Source organism: Micromesistius poutassou (genome assembly GCF_964030765.1).
Source record: "Micromesistius poutassou genome assembly, chromosome: 1".
NCBI classification, from domain to species: Eukaryota; Metazoa; Chordata; class Actinopteri; order Gadiformes; family Gadidae; genus Micromesistius; species Micromesistius poutassou.
This window is the reverse complement of record NC_140271.1, coordinates 8,722,177-8,741,475: the sequence shown is the minus strand read 5'-3', so window position 1 is coordinate 8,741,475 and position 19,299 is coordinate 8,722,177. Positions and strand designations below refer to the sequence as shown.

General features: G+C 44.4%; 2 protein-coding genes across 4 annotated transcripts in view; both read right to left on the bottom strand.

Moving 5' to 3' along the window:
- Positions 1-528: 528 nt before the first annotated feature.
- Positions 529-11,003, bottom strand: LOC311352278 (uncharacterized protein). Of its 3 annotated transcripts, XM_084472413.1 has the most exons (7): positions 10,800-10,990; positions 9,359-9,600; positions 8,357-8,612; positions 5,838-5,927; positions 4,078-4,323; positions 3,546-3,722; positions 529-886 (listed from the first exon to the last, which is right to left on the bottom strand). In XM_084472413.1, the coding sequence occupies exons 1-7, from the start codon at positions 10,932-10,934 to the stop codon at positions 719-721; spliced, it is 1,314 nt and encodes a 437-aa protein (XP_084328539.1). In that variant the 5' UTR covers positions 10,935-10,990; the 3' UTR covers positions 529-718. The 3 variants fall into 3 exon arrangements, with proteins under 3 accessions (XP_084328539.1, XP_084328538.1, XP_084328537.1); XM_084472412.1 differs by lacking the exon at positions 5,838-5,927 and having other exon boundaries at positions 8,369-8,612; positions 10,800-11,003; XM_084472411.1 differs by lacking the exon at positions 5,838-5,927 and having other exon boundaries at positions 3,597-3,722; positions 8,369-8,612.
- Positions 11,004-14,691: 3,688 nt separating this feature from the next.
- The window catches only part of jupb (junction plakoglobin b), a gene marked incomplete at both ends in the record, with an annotated part of 38,419 nt that continues 33,811 nt past the window's right edge, over positions 14,692-19,299 (bottom strand). The window contains 2 exons of the mRNA XM_084488544.1: positions 14,692-14,828; positions 18,427-18,469. Coding sequence (XP_084344670.1) covers positions 14,692-14,828; positions 18,427-18,469 — 180 coding nt within the window. The remainder of the gene's footprint in view (positions 14,829-18,426; positions 18,470-19,299) is intronic.

Below are 19,299 nucleotides of genomic sequence, written 5' to 3'. Positions count from 1 at the left end.
GCGGCAGAGTTTTGTCAGATTCATTTCCATGACGATTTGTAAGCCATGTTTCTCTCGTCGTCGGTGGTCTGAATGAACGTCGCAGGAGGAGATCCGCACACTCAGTCGTCCAAAATTAAAAAATAAAACAATTATTTTCAAAATGTATAAAATAGGGACAATGGTAGGGGGGGGGGGGAGAGAGGTGAGAGACTATTTATAAAAGGACAGATAAGGTTTATTTTTTTTGTCGTTTTTTTTTTTACATAACTAGAGAAGGGGGGGGGGGGGAGGGGAGCTGGGTATAAATTTCCATCAGTGAAAGGTTTAGGGAGAAAGACATTTTTAACTTATATCAAGTACATGGCATAGATCATACATGAGGGGTCAAGGCAGCACAATTTTTAAACCTATAACTACTCAGTAATCATTCGCATCTAGTTCTCAATGGTGCCCCCCCCCCCCCCCCCCCCCCCCACCCCACTTCCACATCGGAGTGGGGGGGGGGGGGGGCGGTGTTGTGAGGGGGGAGGGGGGAGGGGGGGAGGGAGGTCCGACGTCGGCTGGCAAAGGGAAAAAATAAAATAAAATAAAATAAAAATAATTAAACTCCCACAGCCTGGACCCTGGGGAGGGGGGTGGTGGTGGGGGGGATGGGAGGGGTGTCATGAGGAAAGGGCGGGGCAGCAACGCTTGGGACGGTGCTGGAGTGGGGGGGGGAGGGGCCGGTTCAGGGCTTTCATTGGTTGTAGAGGGAGCGTTGCTCCCACGGCATGCCCTGGATGGTGCGTGCCACCGGGGAGGGTTTGAGCGTGGGGGCCCCGTTCGGATGGAGCCCGTGGCTGATGGGGTTGATGGTGGTGAGGGGCCGCTGTGGGGCCAGAGAGAAGGCGTCCTGGTGCTTGGGCTGCACAGAGAAAGAGAAAGAGAAAGAGAGAGAGACAGAGACAGAGAGAAAGTTTTTTTTAGAGCGAAAGAGAGGAATAGACACAGATATAAAGATGGAGAGAAAGACCGTAGGCATATATTGAGTTGAATAAAAAGACATTTCAGCAGGTCATGGAGAAAAACTACTACACAGTGACACTTTTAAACCAATGTTCAGGTCGAAGCCTCTGCAAGGAGTTCCGGATGTTTTACAGCTGGGATGGCTGTTCAAGTATCTCTCCAAAAACAGTAGCTTCAAAGCTAAGGAGGGCAATTTTTTATTTTTTGTCATATTGGTGGAAAATCTCTGCCCGTGCACTGGGAGTCTAAAACAAGGCTAGGCAGGCCTATTGCTACACCTAGCAGAGCTTCTCTTGTTAGTGTTTTGACCAAGTGGCTTTGGATGGACACCTGAATGGAGGGGTTGGATTGTTTTTTCTCCAGTTGGATACTTCCAATGTCTAGCTTACTCAGGCTGGTTACAATTGCCTTAGCCCTAGCTTTAATTGTCTGCCCTTGCAAAAAAGGATCACTTTAAAACGTACGAAATACTGCAATCTAATAACGTTTGCTATGATACCAGGTCTAGAGGTTTTAGCTGCTTGAAACTGCCTAGGGGTCCCCTCTCCTTTTGCCACATCTCCTGAAAAACAGAAACGCCATTGGGTTTTCCAGGTAACCCGGCTGGATTTGGACCGTGGATTGCTCTGCTTGTTTTATTTCCCTGTTACAGGAAATTCACCAATCAAAAGCCGTTTCTCAATTCGCGTTCTCGTGCGTACTCATGTAATTGAGTTCTCGGTAAACGTCATCAGTGGTGGCCCAAGCACTGTTCCAATTCCAAGTACGCGAGTACTGTCATAAAACCCAGAAGTGTTCTCGATGCGTTCTCGATGAGGCCGTTCTACTGAGGATGCATCGGAGGTGACTCGTGTGAACTTGGGACTGTTAAATATCCCAGAATGCATCATCGAGTCCGCTGCTGTTCCAATTGCAGGTGCGTACTCGCGTTCTCGGAAGTCTGTACTTGAAAGTCCGGACTTGCCAAGTACGTACTTCCAAGTCTGCGAGAACGTAGTCCGCGTACTTGGTATTGAGAAACGGCTAAAGTTTTTAGTTGTAGCTCTCTCATTAGATCAAAACATATGATAAAACAATTGAAAAATATTATTATCATTATCCTTAGTATACCAATAACTGACCAATTAGGGCTCTTCTGATTGTTTGGAGGCATCCATCTTGTCATTCACATATAGCTACGCTCCACCACCACTGCTTGAAGGCTACTCTTCTCAATGGCAGAGAAACTCTGGCAAGGAGCGTTTTGTTGGGATGTTTATTTTCAAAACCTTCCCGTCTTCTGCTTGCTTCCAACAATAAAAATTGCCTACAGCAGCCTCTATAAGCAGTTTGATTAGGTATAATAATCCACAGGATTTCTCTTTTCTTTTGACTGAATTTGGGTCGACTACTCTGATTTGAGGTACTGCTAGTCTCTCTTGGAAGCATTTCGCTCCACTCAACTCATTTTTGTGGGAACCCCTGAGGGTGCCATTCCATCGTGAGCTGAGCGAATCATCACACCCCTGATAATCAGTGGATTATTCTATCCACACATAGTCTAGTGGCTGTCAGAAACTGCCTCATCAGTTTGCAGGATTTGATTTCTGCAGTTGGAACATTGGAAAAAATCAAAAAGGAAAATTTGTCTTTTTTTTTTTACTTTAAGCAGTTAACAGCGATACAATGGATTCCTTGCAGAGACTTCAGACGGACAGAAGTCGAAAGGGAACACTGGGAAGTGTTCAGCAGACAGAACCATTGGAACAGGAAAACATGCCACAGTACTGCACAGCAAAAACAGCAAAAACCACTGTCACGGAATGGAAAACCAACAACACAAATTCATATTATTAATATTAACAATTAAAATGCACTTCCAACAACTTGGTTTGATTTGAAATTGGAAAAACAGAATATCTAAATAGTCTACAGATATTCTATTCTTGGTTGTTGGCATGCGTTGATCAAACATCAGACAGAATACAAAGACATGCATATTCACGTGCAACACTACTTGAATTGAAAGGTTAGTCTGAAAGCCGGCACCAGGGTTAGCGATGTTAGTCATCGGTACCAGAGAGGAAAGCGAGGAGCATTGGACCGGCCAAGGAGAATCTCAAACATATTCGTCATTCAGCCTTTTTTGTAGCTGTAACCCAATGCATTTTCTATACCTCTCTGTTTTACTGGAGAGCCTTTTATGTTTGTTTTAGTATTATGAACATTCAAAGAAAAATCTGGCAGCTTCTCAAAAGGAAAAGGTGAAATCAATAAAACATAATACCAGCCTTGAATGCATTGAAGTACAGTACAGCATAAAGCACAGATCATGGCTCTACTGATGCATGGCACTATCAATCTAATAGCTACAGGGGAAAAAAAGGGGGCTTTGACAGAGCAGGGTTACAGCAAAAGGTGCCAAAGACTGAAGAAGGCATAGGCAGACTAGTCTATGTGTGTGGGAAGGACGGGTTAGTATGGCGGACAGCTGAGGGAGGAAGGACGGCAGCCCAGCTGGGGCCGTTGACGGGAGTGGGGGAGGAGGGGGTGTGGGTGAAGGCGGCTCTCTCTCCTACCATGGGGTGGCTGGCGTTCAGTCTAGTGTATGCGGATCCCATGTCCTTTACCTCAGGCACCAGGGGCTGGAGCAGAGAGTAGGAGGAGGTGTTGGACGAGGAAGGGTGTTTGCTGGAGGAGCTGCTCCTCATGTTTTGGCCCCCCTGGCTCTGTGAGGAGGATGAGCTGGAGCGCCCCTGTGGGGAGGGGAGGAGAGGAGGGAGGCAGAGAGAGAGGGAGAGATGGTGCATTGTAAAAAAAAAGAAAGAAAAAAAACACTTGAAAATAAAATGTATATATATATATATATTAAAAAAAAGAAAAAAAAAAAAGGTAAAGTACTAGATGTTTCATTAAAAGGATATCAGGAATAAACACATTTTTCCATTCCAGTTAATTAGTCTAGAGTCAAGCCCTAGTTTGTCCAAATAGTTATTAACTGAACAGGAGCAAAGCCTTTGCCATCATGTTTTCTACGTTATGCACAACATTTTTTTTTTTTTACCATTTAAAACAACAAAAAGTTGTCTCCTCAAGTTCTACTCCTTGTACCTGGTGGGGGTCCGAGATGGATTGGCTGACCACGCCCCCTGACTGGGACATGGGGGACACACAATGAGAGGCCATGGGCTCCTGCTGGGAGTGCCCGCCGTGCTGCTGCATCATGGGAGTAGTGTTGCTGTTCTGATGCTGCTGCTGCTGCTGCTGTTGCTGCTGCTGCTGCTGTTGATTTTGTTGCTGCTGCTGCTGCTGTCGCTGGCGCCGCTGGGCGGAGTAGTTGGTGCGACGACCGCCCGGCTGTAGGGGGGGGGGGGGGGGGGTGAGGAGAGGAGAGCAGGTACCGGGGTGTGAGGGAATGGGGGAAGGCCGATGGGGGTAGGAGAGGAGAGGAGAGGCAGGGAGGGGAGGGATGGATAGGAACAAAGAGTTGAATTGAGGGCGTTAATAGTTGGACGCTTGTGCGGTCCTGTTGTAGGTGCGACATAAATGCGAGGTATGCCTTCTGAGGTGTCCCTGAGGAGAGTGACATGGGACGAGCGGAAGAGAGAGAGAGAGAGAGAGAGAGAGAGAGAGAGAGGCGTGTAACGTGATGACGACGGCGACGATGGGGGGGGGGGGACACTCGAGTCCCTGTGTTGATGTGTTTTAGGTTTGATTCTGTTGGACAAAACCCAAGACTCCGGACTCAAAGACCCATCTGTCTGAGACGGCTATTCTACTAGCATGGAGAGGTGGAGTGAATACGTTGCACGTGCACACGCACACACACACACACACACACACACACACACACACACAGGCGCACACAAACGGACCACAGTTACACACGACCGTAGACCCTGTTCTAACTTAACCCTGCGATGGACTTTACTTGACTGAAATGTGTTTTACGCTCACCGTCTGTCCACTGAACACTATGGGCTCACCTAGAGAGTTGTTTTGATACTCGCTTTCTCACACACTAAACACGTGCCCACTGTGTTTGACTCCTCGGGGCCCCAGGGCCCTGCGGACGGCTGCGGACGGGACGCCGAGGCGATTAGTCCATTGACAGAAAATGATGTTGGATTTTGGTCAATGCAGCAAATGGAAATGGCTTCCGAAATATCAACTACTTGGCAAAAATCCTTTCGGCCTCTGGTCACATAATATAATGAGTGAGTTTTCAATTATTTATGCTATTATGAATTTACAAAGGAAATAACCCACTAGACAAGTTATGGATACATCTGGGTGGGGATTGTTTTGCAATATTACCGCATAGGTTTTTCCTTACCTGTCCCATACGTTAGGACCTCAGAGGGCAGGATGATGGAGAAACTGCCTGAATTACTTTAAATGATCATTACAGAAGTCTTTAAAAATAGATATAGATAGTAAAACGTTATGTTTCTGCAGCCAAGCCTTGTGGAACCTACATTTTATTCATGACACTTTAGAACGCCCAATTGATTGTCGCTTCAAAAGCGGAAAGCACATTCACCGTGCAGTAATTTGTGCCAAACGAACTGTATGTGCAAAACAAACATGTGTTTAGCCCGTGGATCGGGATGTTCCAACCAATGGTTTTGGGGGGGGGGGGGGGGGGGGGGGGGGGGTGGAGGGGGGAACTCTTGAAAAGAGACTCCGCCTGAGTTCAACACCCTAAAAAATAAATGACCTACAGAACAAACGTCATCATGACCTATTGTTCTCTTGCCTCGGATTTCCCTGTAATCCGTGATAGTTACGACCATGCCAGACACACACACACATACATACACACACACACGTACACCGACCCACGGACAGACAGCCATGCTCACACCAACCTGGTTTTTGGCAGCGGCACTGCAGCGGTGCTGGGCCAGGTCCAGCATGGTTCGGTAGCTCTTAAAGCAGGACGGGCAGTTGAACCGGTTCTTATGAACCCACACAACACGCACACGTGAATAATACACACACACACACACACACACACACACACACACACACACACACACACACACACACACACACACACACACACACACACACACACACACACACACACACACACACACACACACACACACACACACAAATTCAGATTACTAGCCCGGTAAGGGATATATCCGACGACGTTGCGATCGTTCCCTGCTGCCCTGAATCGGGTCTAACCCTGGTCCTGTTCCTAGCCCTGACGGCAGTACGTCATTGTCCTCACATGGACATCTAAATCAAAACTAAACCTGCGTATCCAATGGGGAGTAGGAGGATACGATAACCCGCTAATCGTACGCCAACATTCATTCACAAAGCGGTTGATACCACTATGCCAAACGCACAAACACAGCCACCTGGCACTCAACACACACACAAACCACTACGCTCCAAAATTGACAAGCTGCTTGGCCAGCTGCTTCCAGGCCTATTGTTTTACAACCAGACTTGGTATTATCCAATTGATGCTGGATTCCACAGATCAATGGCTGATTGAGTGGCGCCTGTTGTAGCGTAAGAGTAACTTAATTCCGAATTAATAAGTATACTGCTCCACTCCAAACATTACAAGTCGCTCATTTGTTGTGTGATGCAGCAACGGCTAATTACAGCTGCAAGAAGAGGACAATTTGGCTGAAATTAGAGGTTTCCGTACAGCTTGCTTACCCAACAAGCTGGATCCAGGAATCCCATTGAAAATTGGTGGACAAACAAGAGCGTTGAATCTTATTGTCAAAGCAATAAACATAGTGAATTAACTAATGAGAGAATTCATGGTTCGACCTGTAACGGATGAACACTGATCCGCCGGACCAGATGGTGTCGGATCAGTGTAGAATCTTGGCATCAGTGCCTTGTTTATTTTGGATCACGTGTGTTTGCAGAAGAGCACACACACACACACACACACACACATCACAGGGAGTGTTACCGCGCATGAGAAATGTGTTGCCGGTGTACCTTGCTGTGTTAACAATGGCCCCACTGTTTTCAATGCGACCACAGTCAACACAGAAGAAACGTCACCCGTGCTTATGACACTTTGACAGCGTCCAGTTCGCCCGGTGAGATGTCAGCAACATTCATAGCAATCATTCTGCCACTCAACTGACAATGGTGGGGTTGGCGCTTGTGAGACAAATAAGGCTAACTCGTTGCCAAACCAAGTTGCTACCCGAGTCAATGACATGCAATGCTGGCTAGTCAATAAACCAGGGTTGAATTTGAATAGAATTTGCCCCTTCTGTTAAAATAACCCAGGCAACCATTACAGAGCTAGCCAGCTAACACGGTAGCCTCTGTGTGCTAGCAGAGCCAAGAAGGCAGTACACAGCATCTGACCTTGCTCGTACGGTTGAAAGGGATTTGGATCTACCAAAACGAGGCATCACAAATTACACACACGGCCCGGATTATTGGTATCGGCTCTTCGTAAATTGGATATTCTCCCACGCCAATAGTAGCCTGGTATTGTTGGAATTGGTTCAGTTGAAGTGCAATTGGAGAAAAATGTAACCTACTTAAATATGGTGAGAATGTTGTCAACTGCATAAAAAAAGTATTGCTGATGGTTTGTTTTAGGACAAACACAATTCTCATTACACATGTGATTAATCACCAATAATAGGAATCTGTACATTATCTCTATAATGAATCATTTCGGAACATTAATCCAAGTAAAATAACAGAGAGCAGTTAAATAAATATATCCATTTAGAATTACAATTAAACAGTATAACTACTATAACCTCAACACTACTCTGTCCTTCATTTGCAAGCACAGACCCGTATAGCGCCTTCACCCCTCCATGTTGAATTCAGTTTTTTATCCTAGCAAATATCAATACATTGTTTGCATTTATTTATAACAAGTCATCTTGATTCAGTTGATTTAGAAAAAAGGTTCATTATATGAAATCATTTAAATCAGCTTTAATCTTCCCTATATTTTACAAAGAATATATTTTGACAGTGTCCTTAATTTTGCCAGGCTACAGGGGCCCTTCACCGGTAAAGCCAAGAACTTAAAACATGGTGCAAATGGGGCCTTCCCAAATTAACAAAAAATAGAGATCACAATTTGTGATGGTCAATGTCTCCAGAACAGAATAGAAGGGGGGAAATTTGAATCCCAGGTCTGCCTTATATTCATAAAGCCAACCCAGGAGAAGAGAAGGAGGAGGAGCTGGCTACAACCAAAACACACCACAGGTTTAGCTTGGCCAAAACCATGCACCAACCAACGCACTCACACACACACACACACACACACACACACACACACACACACACACACACACACACACACACACACACACACACACACACACACACACACACACACACACACACACACACACACACACACATCCACACCCACCTGGCCTGACGCGGCGTTGCATCGGTGCTGGGCAAGCTCGAGCATGGTGCGGAAGCTCTTGCAGCACGACGGACAGTCGAAGCGGTTGGGCCCGTCGTCGTGGATCTTCTGGTGGTTGCGCAGGTAGCGCGCCAGGCGGAAGGCCTTGCCGCACAGCTCGCATGCATACCGCTTCTGGCCGTGGATGCGCATGTGGTTGCGGAGCGACATGTAGTTGTTGTAGGGCTTGCTGCAGAAGTCGCATCTGGGGTGAAAAGGAAACATCGTTAATCCTTTTTTTTTTTTTTAATTGTTGCACTGTGCACAAAAAGGAACAGGCCACCACAAGACAATGATAAATGCATTACACAAATTATAATATTGGATTGTGGTACCAAAACCAAAAAGGTTGTATGCATGGTTGCATCTGTGTCATACCATCGTTTTTGGGAGGACTAAGTCTATAACTGTGGCACACATGCAACCACAAAAGAAATCTTATCGTCGGTATAGTAAACAAACCCAAGGAAGTCCGGAAACACGAGGGCCCACAACCTCAAATCGCTGCTACAGAGATATTTTCTAGTCTTTAAGCATTTAGTCTTCAAGTACACCACCTGTACACCGATGTTCTGATGACCAAGGCAATAGAGCCGGCCTTTGGAAAACAATGTAAGCCTACGGCACCAATGCTGCTAACCAGACAATGCTTTGTTTCATTGGGGGTGGGGGGAAAAATATAAATGGTTGGCCTTCTCCATTAAACAGCTGATCATCTGGAAGAACACTGAAGGAGGACACATCAAAATCATACACACACACACACACACACACACACACACACACACACCTTGAAAATCGCCTGTTTTTCCAAGCATGAATTAAATTATAAATATATAGCCTTCAATTTTATATAAATAACGGGAGACAGCTTCAATCATGCCTTCCACAGAGTGAAAGCTTGGTACGTCACGCCAGTGACCAGAGTCGTGCTACGGACGGGGTCCTCACCGGAAGTCCCCGGTCCTGTGGGTGAGCTTGTGGTTCAGCAGGGAGCTGGCGTGCTTGTAGGCGCAGCTGCACAGGTCACAGGCGTAGGGCCTCTCGTCCGACTCCAGCTCGGCCGCCGCGATGTCCGCCGCCGTGATGCCCGTGGACGCCACCGCCGCCCGGGAGTCCAGGGTGATGCTGGAGGTGGAGAGCGAGGCCGAGGACGAGGGCAGCTGGTCGCACCAACTGATGGTCGAACTCGGCTGTCGCGAGAGGTGAGAGAAAGGAGGTTTGACATCTAGGTGTTTTTTTTTTTTTTGTGCATCAAATCATAGCAGCGGGTGTGTAAATGTGCCCAGTCAAATTACATTGCTATTATTGTATTGGTGTGAAAATAGTGGAATTATTTTTGATACGCCAAATATTTAAATATTATATCATATATTTCACATTACTGTTAAAAACAATTCTGGATGGACAACCTATTTATTAAAAATGAATAGACCAAAAAGACTTTCGGTCATCAAATGACCTCAATTATGAAAATATGAAGACACCTTAGAGGCCTTTTCCACAAATAAGACATCGTACAAATAAACAACACGTTCAGCTCACAAAAATAACTACGGGTAAGGCAGAGGAAAATTGGCATGGTAGTATTTAACTTCAGATCTGTATTAATTATTGTGCTGCGTGAGTGGCATTTATAATCTTCCTTGAAAGAAGCCCAGCCAGGGTCGTCACAAAGGGGTCTTTCAGATGCCCATACGGGGCGTGTTCCGCTTCAGTTTCCGGTGGAACAACTCGTCATGTTTACTTTTCACCAGTCGATAAAATTATGCGGGCCACTCAGTCAACCGCATCTCATATATTCAGTGGTAAAACATGTTATTCAAGCGGATGTTAAATGGCTTTCATCCACGTCATAACCCACATAAATTAATTCATACGCCATCTAAAGAAAACTTATTGTGTGCCTTGTTGTGAAAACGCTGCCTTTGGTGAGCCTGGCAGAGCTACGGCTATCGTTCACCTCGGCTAGTAGATGCTCAGATACATTTCAAGTTCTCAAATAATCCCCACCAATTTAACTTATTTATGACGACATATTAATATCCGATCATCGTGATATAAGTATTAATTCAACAAATGCGAGTTCAACCGCATAGTAAACGTAAGTGGTCCAGAATGGGCTAGCTGGTAGCCAGACCAGGCCTCACATAGCATGACAACTGGCAGCACTGTTAGCATGCTGCTAACTTTTTTTTTTTTTTATATTGCAAACCTTTTGTAAACACAGAGTAACCGGTGTTGCCACACTGCGTCGGAAAACAGTAATGGCAGTTTCAGACGGCAAATACCCATAACCCGCATATGTCTATTGGTCAAATGAAGATAAACAGCAGTTTAAAATAGCTATTTAGTTGCTTAGCTAGCTAACGGTAGCAGAATCAGCTCTTACTCCGGAGTCATTGGGATCCTTTTTCCAGAACAATTGAGAGCAGTGTCCAAAAGACTCTGCCGATGTCACATAATTTCCTCCGTTTCTGTCCTGAAAGTCTCCATGCGTACTCCCGGCATTTGTCCTGGCGTACATGCTTGCTTTACGGTTTGTTTTACTTTTTTTGATTGTAAAGAAATAGGGCCGCTTTGTGGGGACCTTCTTCCGAAAAGAAAATATTTCTTCTTTGTAGTGATTGTTTTGGCGGCGGCGCTGTCTACGGGGTTAGCACATTACCGCCGCCTACTGGGCTGGAATAGGAAATATAAACTGATGTATTTTGCATGAAGGCCTATTTAGCAAAATAAAAAAAATAAATTGAATGACTATGTTTATGACATCACAGCGACTTTTCTATTGGTTATGCGTTTTATGAGTTTAATGGGATTTATTTGAAAGGACGCAGGTAACTGCAAAAATAACACTAATAATAAATTCAAATCCAATCCAATTGTTTTTTTGTTTTTACATTGTGTTTAAAATAACATTTTTGTTCACTAGCTATACCAATACATAAAATGATTTAGCTATCTGTGCTACTGCCACCCATACTACTTGTTACATTACCAGCTCATATGCAATACATGAAAAATGGGTCATTAACTAAATCGCCTGCTTACATGCTAGTGGCCTTAGTGAGAAGGCCTTCATATAATAAGTGTATTTCATGCACTCGTGTCAAAAATAGTGGTCAAAAATAGATTAATTGGTCTTTAACTGGGTTTTCTTGTCCATTGTTGCAAATATATGGATTATCTACATTATATTTTCCCATATGATGAACATAACACAAGTCAAGTCACAAGTGATGAAGTCACATATCTTAAAAAATACAAAATACATACATTTTAAATAAAAAAAGTTTTCCTTGCTTTATTTCGCAGCATCCCACACATATTCTACACGTTTATTTGTTCTCACGGTTAAACAACTTTTTTTCCTCTTCTTTCCAGCTGAGATGGATATGGGCTGACAGATTGTTTGAGGTGATTAATTAACTTAATATTACTGGGGTGGAAAACAATTATATTGGAACATTGTACATATATAGCCTCTCTATTATATTTCTAGGGGGTTATTTTCCCAATTGTTAGAACACAGTGTCAGGCCGTTGTCAGTCCACAGAGATGTAAACCACATTTAACACCCATAGGACACACATTTGCAATCATAATCATAACTCATGCATCATTTCCCTTTGACTTGAAAAATCAACGATACGTCATCGCAGTGCTTCCATTTGTTTTAATGTTTCATTTCTGAATCACACTGGGAATCTCAAATTCAGTCCTTCTTTCAATCAAACAGTGGCATGCATGTGTTTTTAACATGTTTCTAACATGTCACATTTAAATGTTTTGGAGAAAGGCACTGAATATCTCAAGAGGTTCACTCACTCAAAGGCTCACTCTATAAGGTTGAAGCCTGACGTGTGTGAAACCAGGACATCCAGTCTCAGTTTCAAAGCAAATTAACTCACTGGATGATAATTATGATTTTCATTTAGTATCAATTAAACATCGTTCTGCTTATGAATCTGTTCACACACTTTTTCTGTCTGCCTCTTTTGTTCGGCTGTACACTGCAAGCACACAGATCCAATATGATTACCGTCGCAAAGTTAATCTCTTTGGCAACCTCATGAAACCCTGCTTATGTTCCCTTTCTCTCTTCCTCCCCTCCCCTGGTTCCTTCTCTGTCTGCTACATTAGGAAGCAAAACCAGCATGCCCCCCTGGTGGTTGGGTTCATGGTTCATAAAAAAAAGGCCTCAGGAATTAATTCAACAGAAATGTTTGATGAGATCCTGAAGTAAATCAGTCAATAAATTATATATATATATATATATATATATATATATATATATATTTAGTTATGTGGTGCTTAAAGTGGAACCTTTTTATTTGTCAATCATCTAATGAAGGATTTGAATCAGGAGTGAGTAACCAGCAGGGGGCACTGTTGGTCTCTTTCTCTACTTCCCGTTCCTTCTAGGAACGTCATTTCGTAAATGTTGCATCTTTTAACAGCACAGCCATTCCCGCTTCTAGACCTAGTACAAGCATGTACATTAGCATACAAAAAATAAAAACAAGACACATCTTTCCATACACTATACACAACGCGGTAAAGACACCAGTATAAAATTGGTTTTTGATGTCTTTTTTTTTTTTCTTCTCCAAAGCGCATTGTATTAAATGACTGTGTCTAGACAGATAGACACTTGATACTTGTGCTGTTAGTTTTGAGTGCATATTAGTGGGTCTGTTTAGTGAACCGATTGATATATTTTCGTAATCCGGGACGCTTTCTTTGTCCCTTAACCTATGGTTTGAGTGCAGGGTGTGTTGGCTATGAACTAACAGAAAGCGCGCCTGGACGGTTCGGCAGAGTCTAACCGTTCTGCACGGCGCTTTTTAACATCAACGGCATCCTCCCTACTAGAGTTCCTGTTTTGCTTCTATATGTAGGAGGTGGACACATTAAGAGAATCACATGGTACACTGCCATGCAACAACCATGAGTGGACACACCCCAGGACCCGTCTTAAGAAATGCTTAAGGACTCCTCTAGACCGTTTGAGGCATGCAACATGGGCACTTTTAGAAGCAACAGAGACAGGTTTTATCCTACCTGATGTGTGAGTAAAGTCTAGTGGTCCGGATGTTTTCGAATCTCAGAACAAAAAGGTTTTGGGTTCAATCCCAAAAATGCCCATTATGTATCCTAATATAACTCTTGGATTAAAGCCAACAGTATCTTTGAATACATTGTGTTTTAAAAGTGGTTGAATACAATCTGTCCACCCTAAAGGTATGATAGGGCAACAGAAAAAAACGATTGAACAGATGGTAATAAGTGTCTGCCTGCTTGTTAAGTGTTGTTCAAATCTGGTAGCAGGCGGTTTTCCCTAATGTCTCAGAGTGAGAGGGGATCTGCAAACATCACGACGCAATGTTGCTCCGATCCGTTGCTTCACAAAAGTCACCCATCAAACATTCCCCCAAGTATGCGCACACACACACACACACACACACACACACACACACACACACACACACACGCACACGCACACACACACTCTCTCTCTCTCTCACTGTTTCTCTCACACACACACACACACCCACACACACACACACACACACACACACACACATACACACACTCTCTCTCTCTATCATGCTCTCTCTCTCACACACACACACACACACACACACACACACACACACACACACACACACACACACACACACACACACGATAGAACATGTGAACAAAGTAATATCTGTCATTTACACTTACAATGAACACTTATAATACACATCCCTCCTCCTAAAAGTGGTTCTTGATTGCCAAGTGGTGTTTTGTATTTCATCCCGTTCCAGTCCTCTGTGATTAAAAACCTCTCCGGCCGTGGTTCCCTTCAGGTCCTCTTCATACGCACAGCAAATCGTCTCTTTCCTCCTCCTCTCCCAATGCCTTCTTTTCTTGCTCCTAGTTGTCCTGTCACACTGACAGGGAGCTGTTTAGACATATGGTGAAATGGTTATTTTGATGACTTACAAACTAAGTCATCGTTTATAAGTTGGAATTCATGCTGTACGGAATTATGTATTTATTTGATTAGTGTAGTCGGTTCAATGACACGTTTAACTCAAACATGTACAGGAGGATCTGCTTCATTCATGTTGTTCATCAGAGAATGTGTGTGTGTGTGTGCGTGCGCGGGCACATCTGCGTGCGTGCGTGCGTGCGTGTGTGTGTCTGTGTGACTGTGTGTGTGTGTGTGTGTGCGTGCGTGCGTGTGTGTCTGTGTGACTGTGTGTGTGTGTTCGTGTTTACCTGTTAACCTGTTAGAGGGGTTCCGGGTAGGGGTGTCTGGGGTCGTAGGTCATGTCAGGCATGTAGCTCTCGTGAAGGTCGGGGTCAAGGGGCAGGGTGTCCAGGGGAAGGTCTGTGTAGCCGTACGTCGGGTAGGAGCCATCTAGCTCTGGGAGAGGGGAACACAGAGAATGAGATATGAGATATGAGAGAGAGAGAGAGAGAGAGAGAGAGAGAGAGAGAGAGAGAGAGACATATTTTAATTAATTATTTCAAGACTACCCAACGACCCAACAGGGGCTATTGTTAAACTGTTAAATTCTTTTGGACTTAGATTCATAGTCTTTGAAAAACTTTAATTGAATTCCCTCTGCGTTTCATAACCACCGCTACACATAATGAGTTATTAAGTGCAGCTTAACTGATGTCTGGCTTGTTACCTTTCAGCAATTCAGAAATGTGTGTGAGGGTGTGTGTGTGTGTGTGTTGGCCTGATGGGTGTACATTGTGTGCTTGTTTCTTAGATGGAGCGTATAGATTCTATACACGATGGTGGGAAGCTCCCGGTTCATGGCTCAATGTTCTATTGTATAGAATCTATACTATAGAACATTGAATCATAAACTCAATCATGAAGCTGACTCAGACAGAGAGACAGGCACACTGAGAGCAGATGGTATAGGCAGGGCAGACAGACAGAAGGACTGACAGCAGATAGTAGTTAGACAGACAGACGGAACGTCAGAATTACAGATAATGTAGCGAGACAGATAGACAGACAAACATACCTACAGACAGAAACACAGACAAAAAGTTTGACAGACAGACAAACAGACAGTTAAAATGGCTGCCAGCCGATAGTCTAGAGACCAGCGGTTGTCAAAGTGGGGTTGGTGTAACCCTGGGGGGGTACGTGGATCGATCTAAGGGGTACTCCAAATGTATCATTGATTTACCTTCCCAAACAGCCCTGTGGCGGACCCAAGTCTCAGTGCCAAAAATAACTGTATGCAGCCCACTGCAACGACACTCCCCTTCCTCTTAGCCATGACGGGAAACTCACGCACTGAAAGATCTACGCAGCTTGCTCTCGGTCGTTGACAGACATTGCCATGACAACAGAGACGTTTAGTCTGAAAGTAGGGCTGAAAGTTTTTTCCCCTTCGTCAGAAACGTTAAGGTTAGATGAGAACCGACACATTTATTAATATCTTTGAAAGCAAGGCTGGAGAATAATGGGGCGGGACAAATGCCATTGTTTTGAGGTTGGTGTGAATGTAACGCCTATGACATGCGAGCAGATAATCCGCTCAGCCAATGACCACCCAGGGCAACTACGTTTATGTTCTCGTGCAAAGATAAACAAAACACCTGTCATACTTTGCTCTTCATCGCCTGATGTAGAATAAGCTTACAACTATCCCGAATAGTGGTTATTCTTTCTCTTATTTATGTGTTATGTACATATGCGTGTACAATATCTGCGTGTTCACTTTTTGTTTATGCAGCAGAATTCAGAACAAAAACATTACTCGGTAGGATGTCAATAGTCACGGACATGTACATGATTGTTCAAAGTTTGGGAACCACTGGTCTAGACAGATAGACAGATAAACCTACAGACAGACACACAGAGAGACAAGGAAGGGTGACGGCCATTATAGGTAGTGTAGATAGACAGACAGACAGACAGGTTGATGCAGACATCCTAGATATTACATCCATACATTATTTACATTTGCTGAGAAAAACACTCTCATATCGCAGCACCTTCAACTAACCTCCATTAGAATTCCTGAAAGCTTTGTTTGTATGTCGGAACATGGGTACGTGCCAGAATGTCTGCATGATTGTGTGTGTGTGTGTGTGTGTGTGTGCATTTGTGTGTGTGCACTATTGCAGAGGATTAGAGGTTTTTGGAATAACTGACAAGGAGATCACAGCTTTTAATGAGTCTTACACACACACACACACACACGCACGCGCAAACACACACACACACACACACACACACACACACACACACATACGCGTGCACAGGCTCACAAACAAACACAGAAACACACAACAGACATATGCTCGAGCATATTGGCTTGACAGCAGGAGTTCTGCTTGCATGATTGCCTCATACGCACATATCTCTTAGGTGTGTGTGATGGAACATAATGTTTGTTTGTGCATGATGCATATGGTGTATGTTACATGTGTGAGTGATACGATTTTTGAACAGAACGTCATTGCAACCTTTTTATTCATACAATCCTACGACACGTACATAAATGAATATGATCCAATTCCAAGTAAAAAATGTTGATCCCATCAATTAAAATGAACAAACTTGGGGGAGAGAGAAAAAGAGGGGGAGGGAGAGAGAGAGAGAGAGAGAGAGAGAGAGAGAGAGAGAGAGAGAGAGAGAGAGAGAGAGAGAGAGAGAGAGAGAGAGAGAGAGACACTCTTCTTCATCAATATGAAAGTGTAAGTGGACCCCCAGGTTCACCTCAAATTTGAACACCATGAGATTGAAAAATAATGTTTTGGTCTGATGGTTATAGGGAGGAGGGGTGGGGGTGTGTTATCCCCATGGTTACGACCCATGCCAACTTTGTGATCCCTTTTTTTAGGATAGTACCGTTGTTGTGTAGGAGCGATATAATCAGTGATGTTGTATATGAAGTGCACCACACATTGTGGGGTAATACTATAAGTCATGGTAAACTTTCAAATGTTGGTTTTCAAATATTTTTAGTGCAAAAATAGGTTACCTGAAATAAATAGCGTATTTATTTCCAGAGGATCAGGGTAAGGTCAGCGGGGCGTTTATTCAAAAAAGGTTGAGAACCACTGCTATAAGTGTACAAGAAACATAACCATTCCTCGAACACACACATCTATAAACAACCACTGCGCAGCCAGCGCTCCACACCCCCCCACCACACCTCACTGCTGGTGTCCCCCCCCCCTCAAGGCATTGAAGCACTTGGAAAGGCAGTTTGTCGTCTCCAAGAGAACACAATTTGGCAGCGTTTGGAAAAAGTATAAAAAAAAAAGAAAAGACTTCACACCTGCATTCTCAAAATGACAGGTGTTTTAGTAACAACCACAAAATGGCAGTTGATAACTATGTGGAAGATAATTAAGACATAATTACCTTGTTTTAAAACAACAAAAAGATTTCGGATGCACTGCCCCTTTAAGAGAAAGCCTTTTGGCTCTAGGAGCCGAATGCCCTCTGGGGCGCGTAAAATAAATGTGTTGGTGTTGTTAGGTCTTAGCAAGAGTCCTTATTAATCTGCATTTGAAGCTTGAGCCAAGTGTTTACTATTGTTCTGACAATGTTTGTTTTAAAAAAACGGAGGCAGGCCTGAATGTGACCTACACTGTGCCGCAGAACACTGCATGGACCGAAAACAAGCAAGGCCGGGGACAAAACATAAGTCACCACTGATGGATTTGATTTGTTTTCCTGTTCCATTGTGCCAAACACTGTTGAGTCCTTGGGTCCTTACCGTGCCACTGAACCAAAAAAAAAAGATGCACAAGGTTGGCGTGCGCCGTAACCATGGGGATAACACCATCCTCCTCCTCCCTCAAACTCACAGCCCTAGAGCCAAGATTTCTTTACCTTTCCCTAGTGTTAAAATTCGAGCTGAAACAGGGGGCGGTTGCTTCACGCTAATTTGACTAGCATGTAATATTAGCAGCGTATTGAGTAACACTACCTCACATCACGTTCAACCACCGATGCGCTGAACAGCGCCAGAACTTACCGTCCGCCATGTAGGTGGGCTCCATAGGCATTGCATGATGAGCCTGGAGAGGAAGAAAGAGAAAGAAAGCGTCACATCTTTATCTCAACAGCGGTCCTTGTCCAGCTCTGCTGTTTGAGCGCGGCATTGCCAGGGGCTAGAGGGTTCGACTCCCACTTGGGAACAGGGCATGCCAAGAGCATGTGCATTCAGGGGGCTGTATGATTGCGAAGCCAGCCTGAATCTCCCCAGCACACCTCCGGGGTTTGTCTCGAGATACGAGTCCTGCTTGTAATCCCCCTTTTGGATAACAGCGGCCACTAAATGTTAAATGGAATATCTTTCATGTAGTCTGAACAGACAGGATTGTGTGTGCGTGTGTGTGTGAGCGTGTGTGCACGTGTGTGAACCAGTCTGGGCAGATCTGTCTGTAGGGGTGCACCCAAAGAAAGTGGTGGACAGATGGCAAGGACTATTTGTGTGAGATGAACTACAAGTGTGTAACGTGTGAGCATGTGTATGCAGGGAGAGAGAGAGAGAGAGAGAGAGAGAGAGAGAAAGTAAGAAAGAAAGAGAGAGAGAGAGAGAGGATGGATGATGGGGAGGTGGCTGTGTTTGATATAGGGCCAGCTCGCCTAGGGGAGGACATGACACAGTGGTGTGGACACAGGCTGAGAGAAAGAGAGGGAGAGAACTGTATTGCAACATTTAAGTGTTACCATGAACAAATGATTTTAGCTTATCAGGAAAGAGAGGGAGAGAGAGGGAAAGATAGGTAGGTAGGGAGGAGAGAGCCACTTGTCCGGACCGTAAGGCATGTCAGAAGGTCCTTTCACAACAGACGCGTAGCGAATAAAAGCAAGAAAAAGAAAAACAGACGAAAATGTAGCGGCA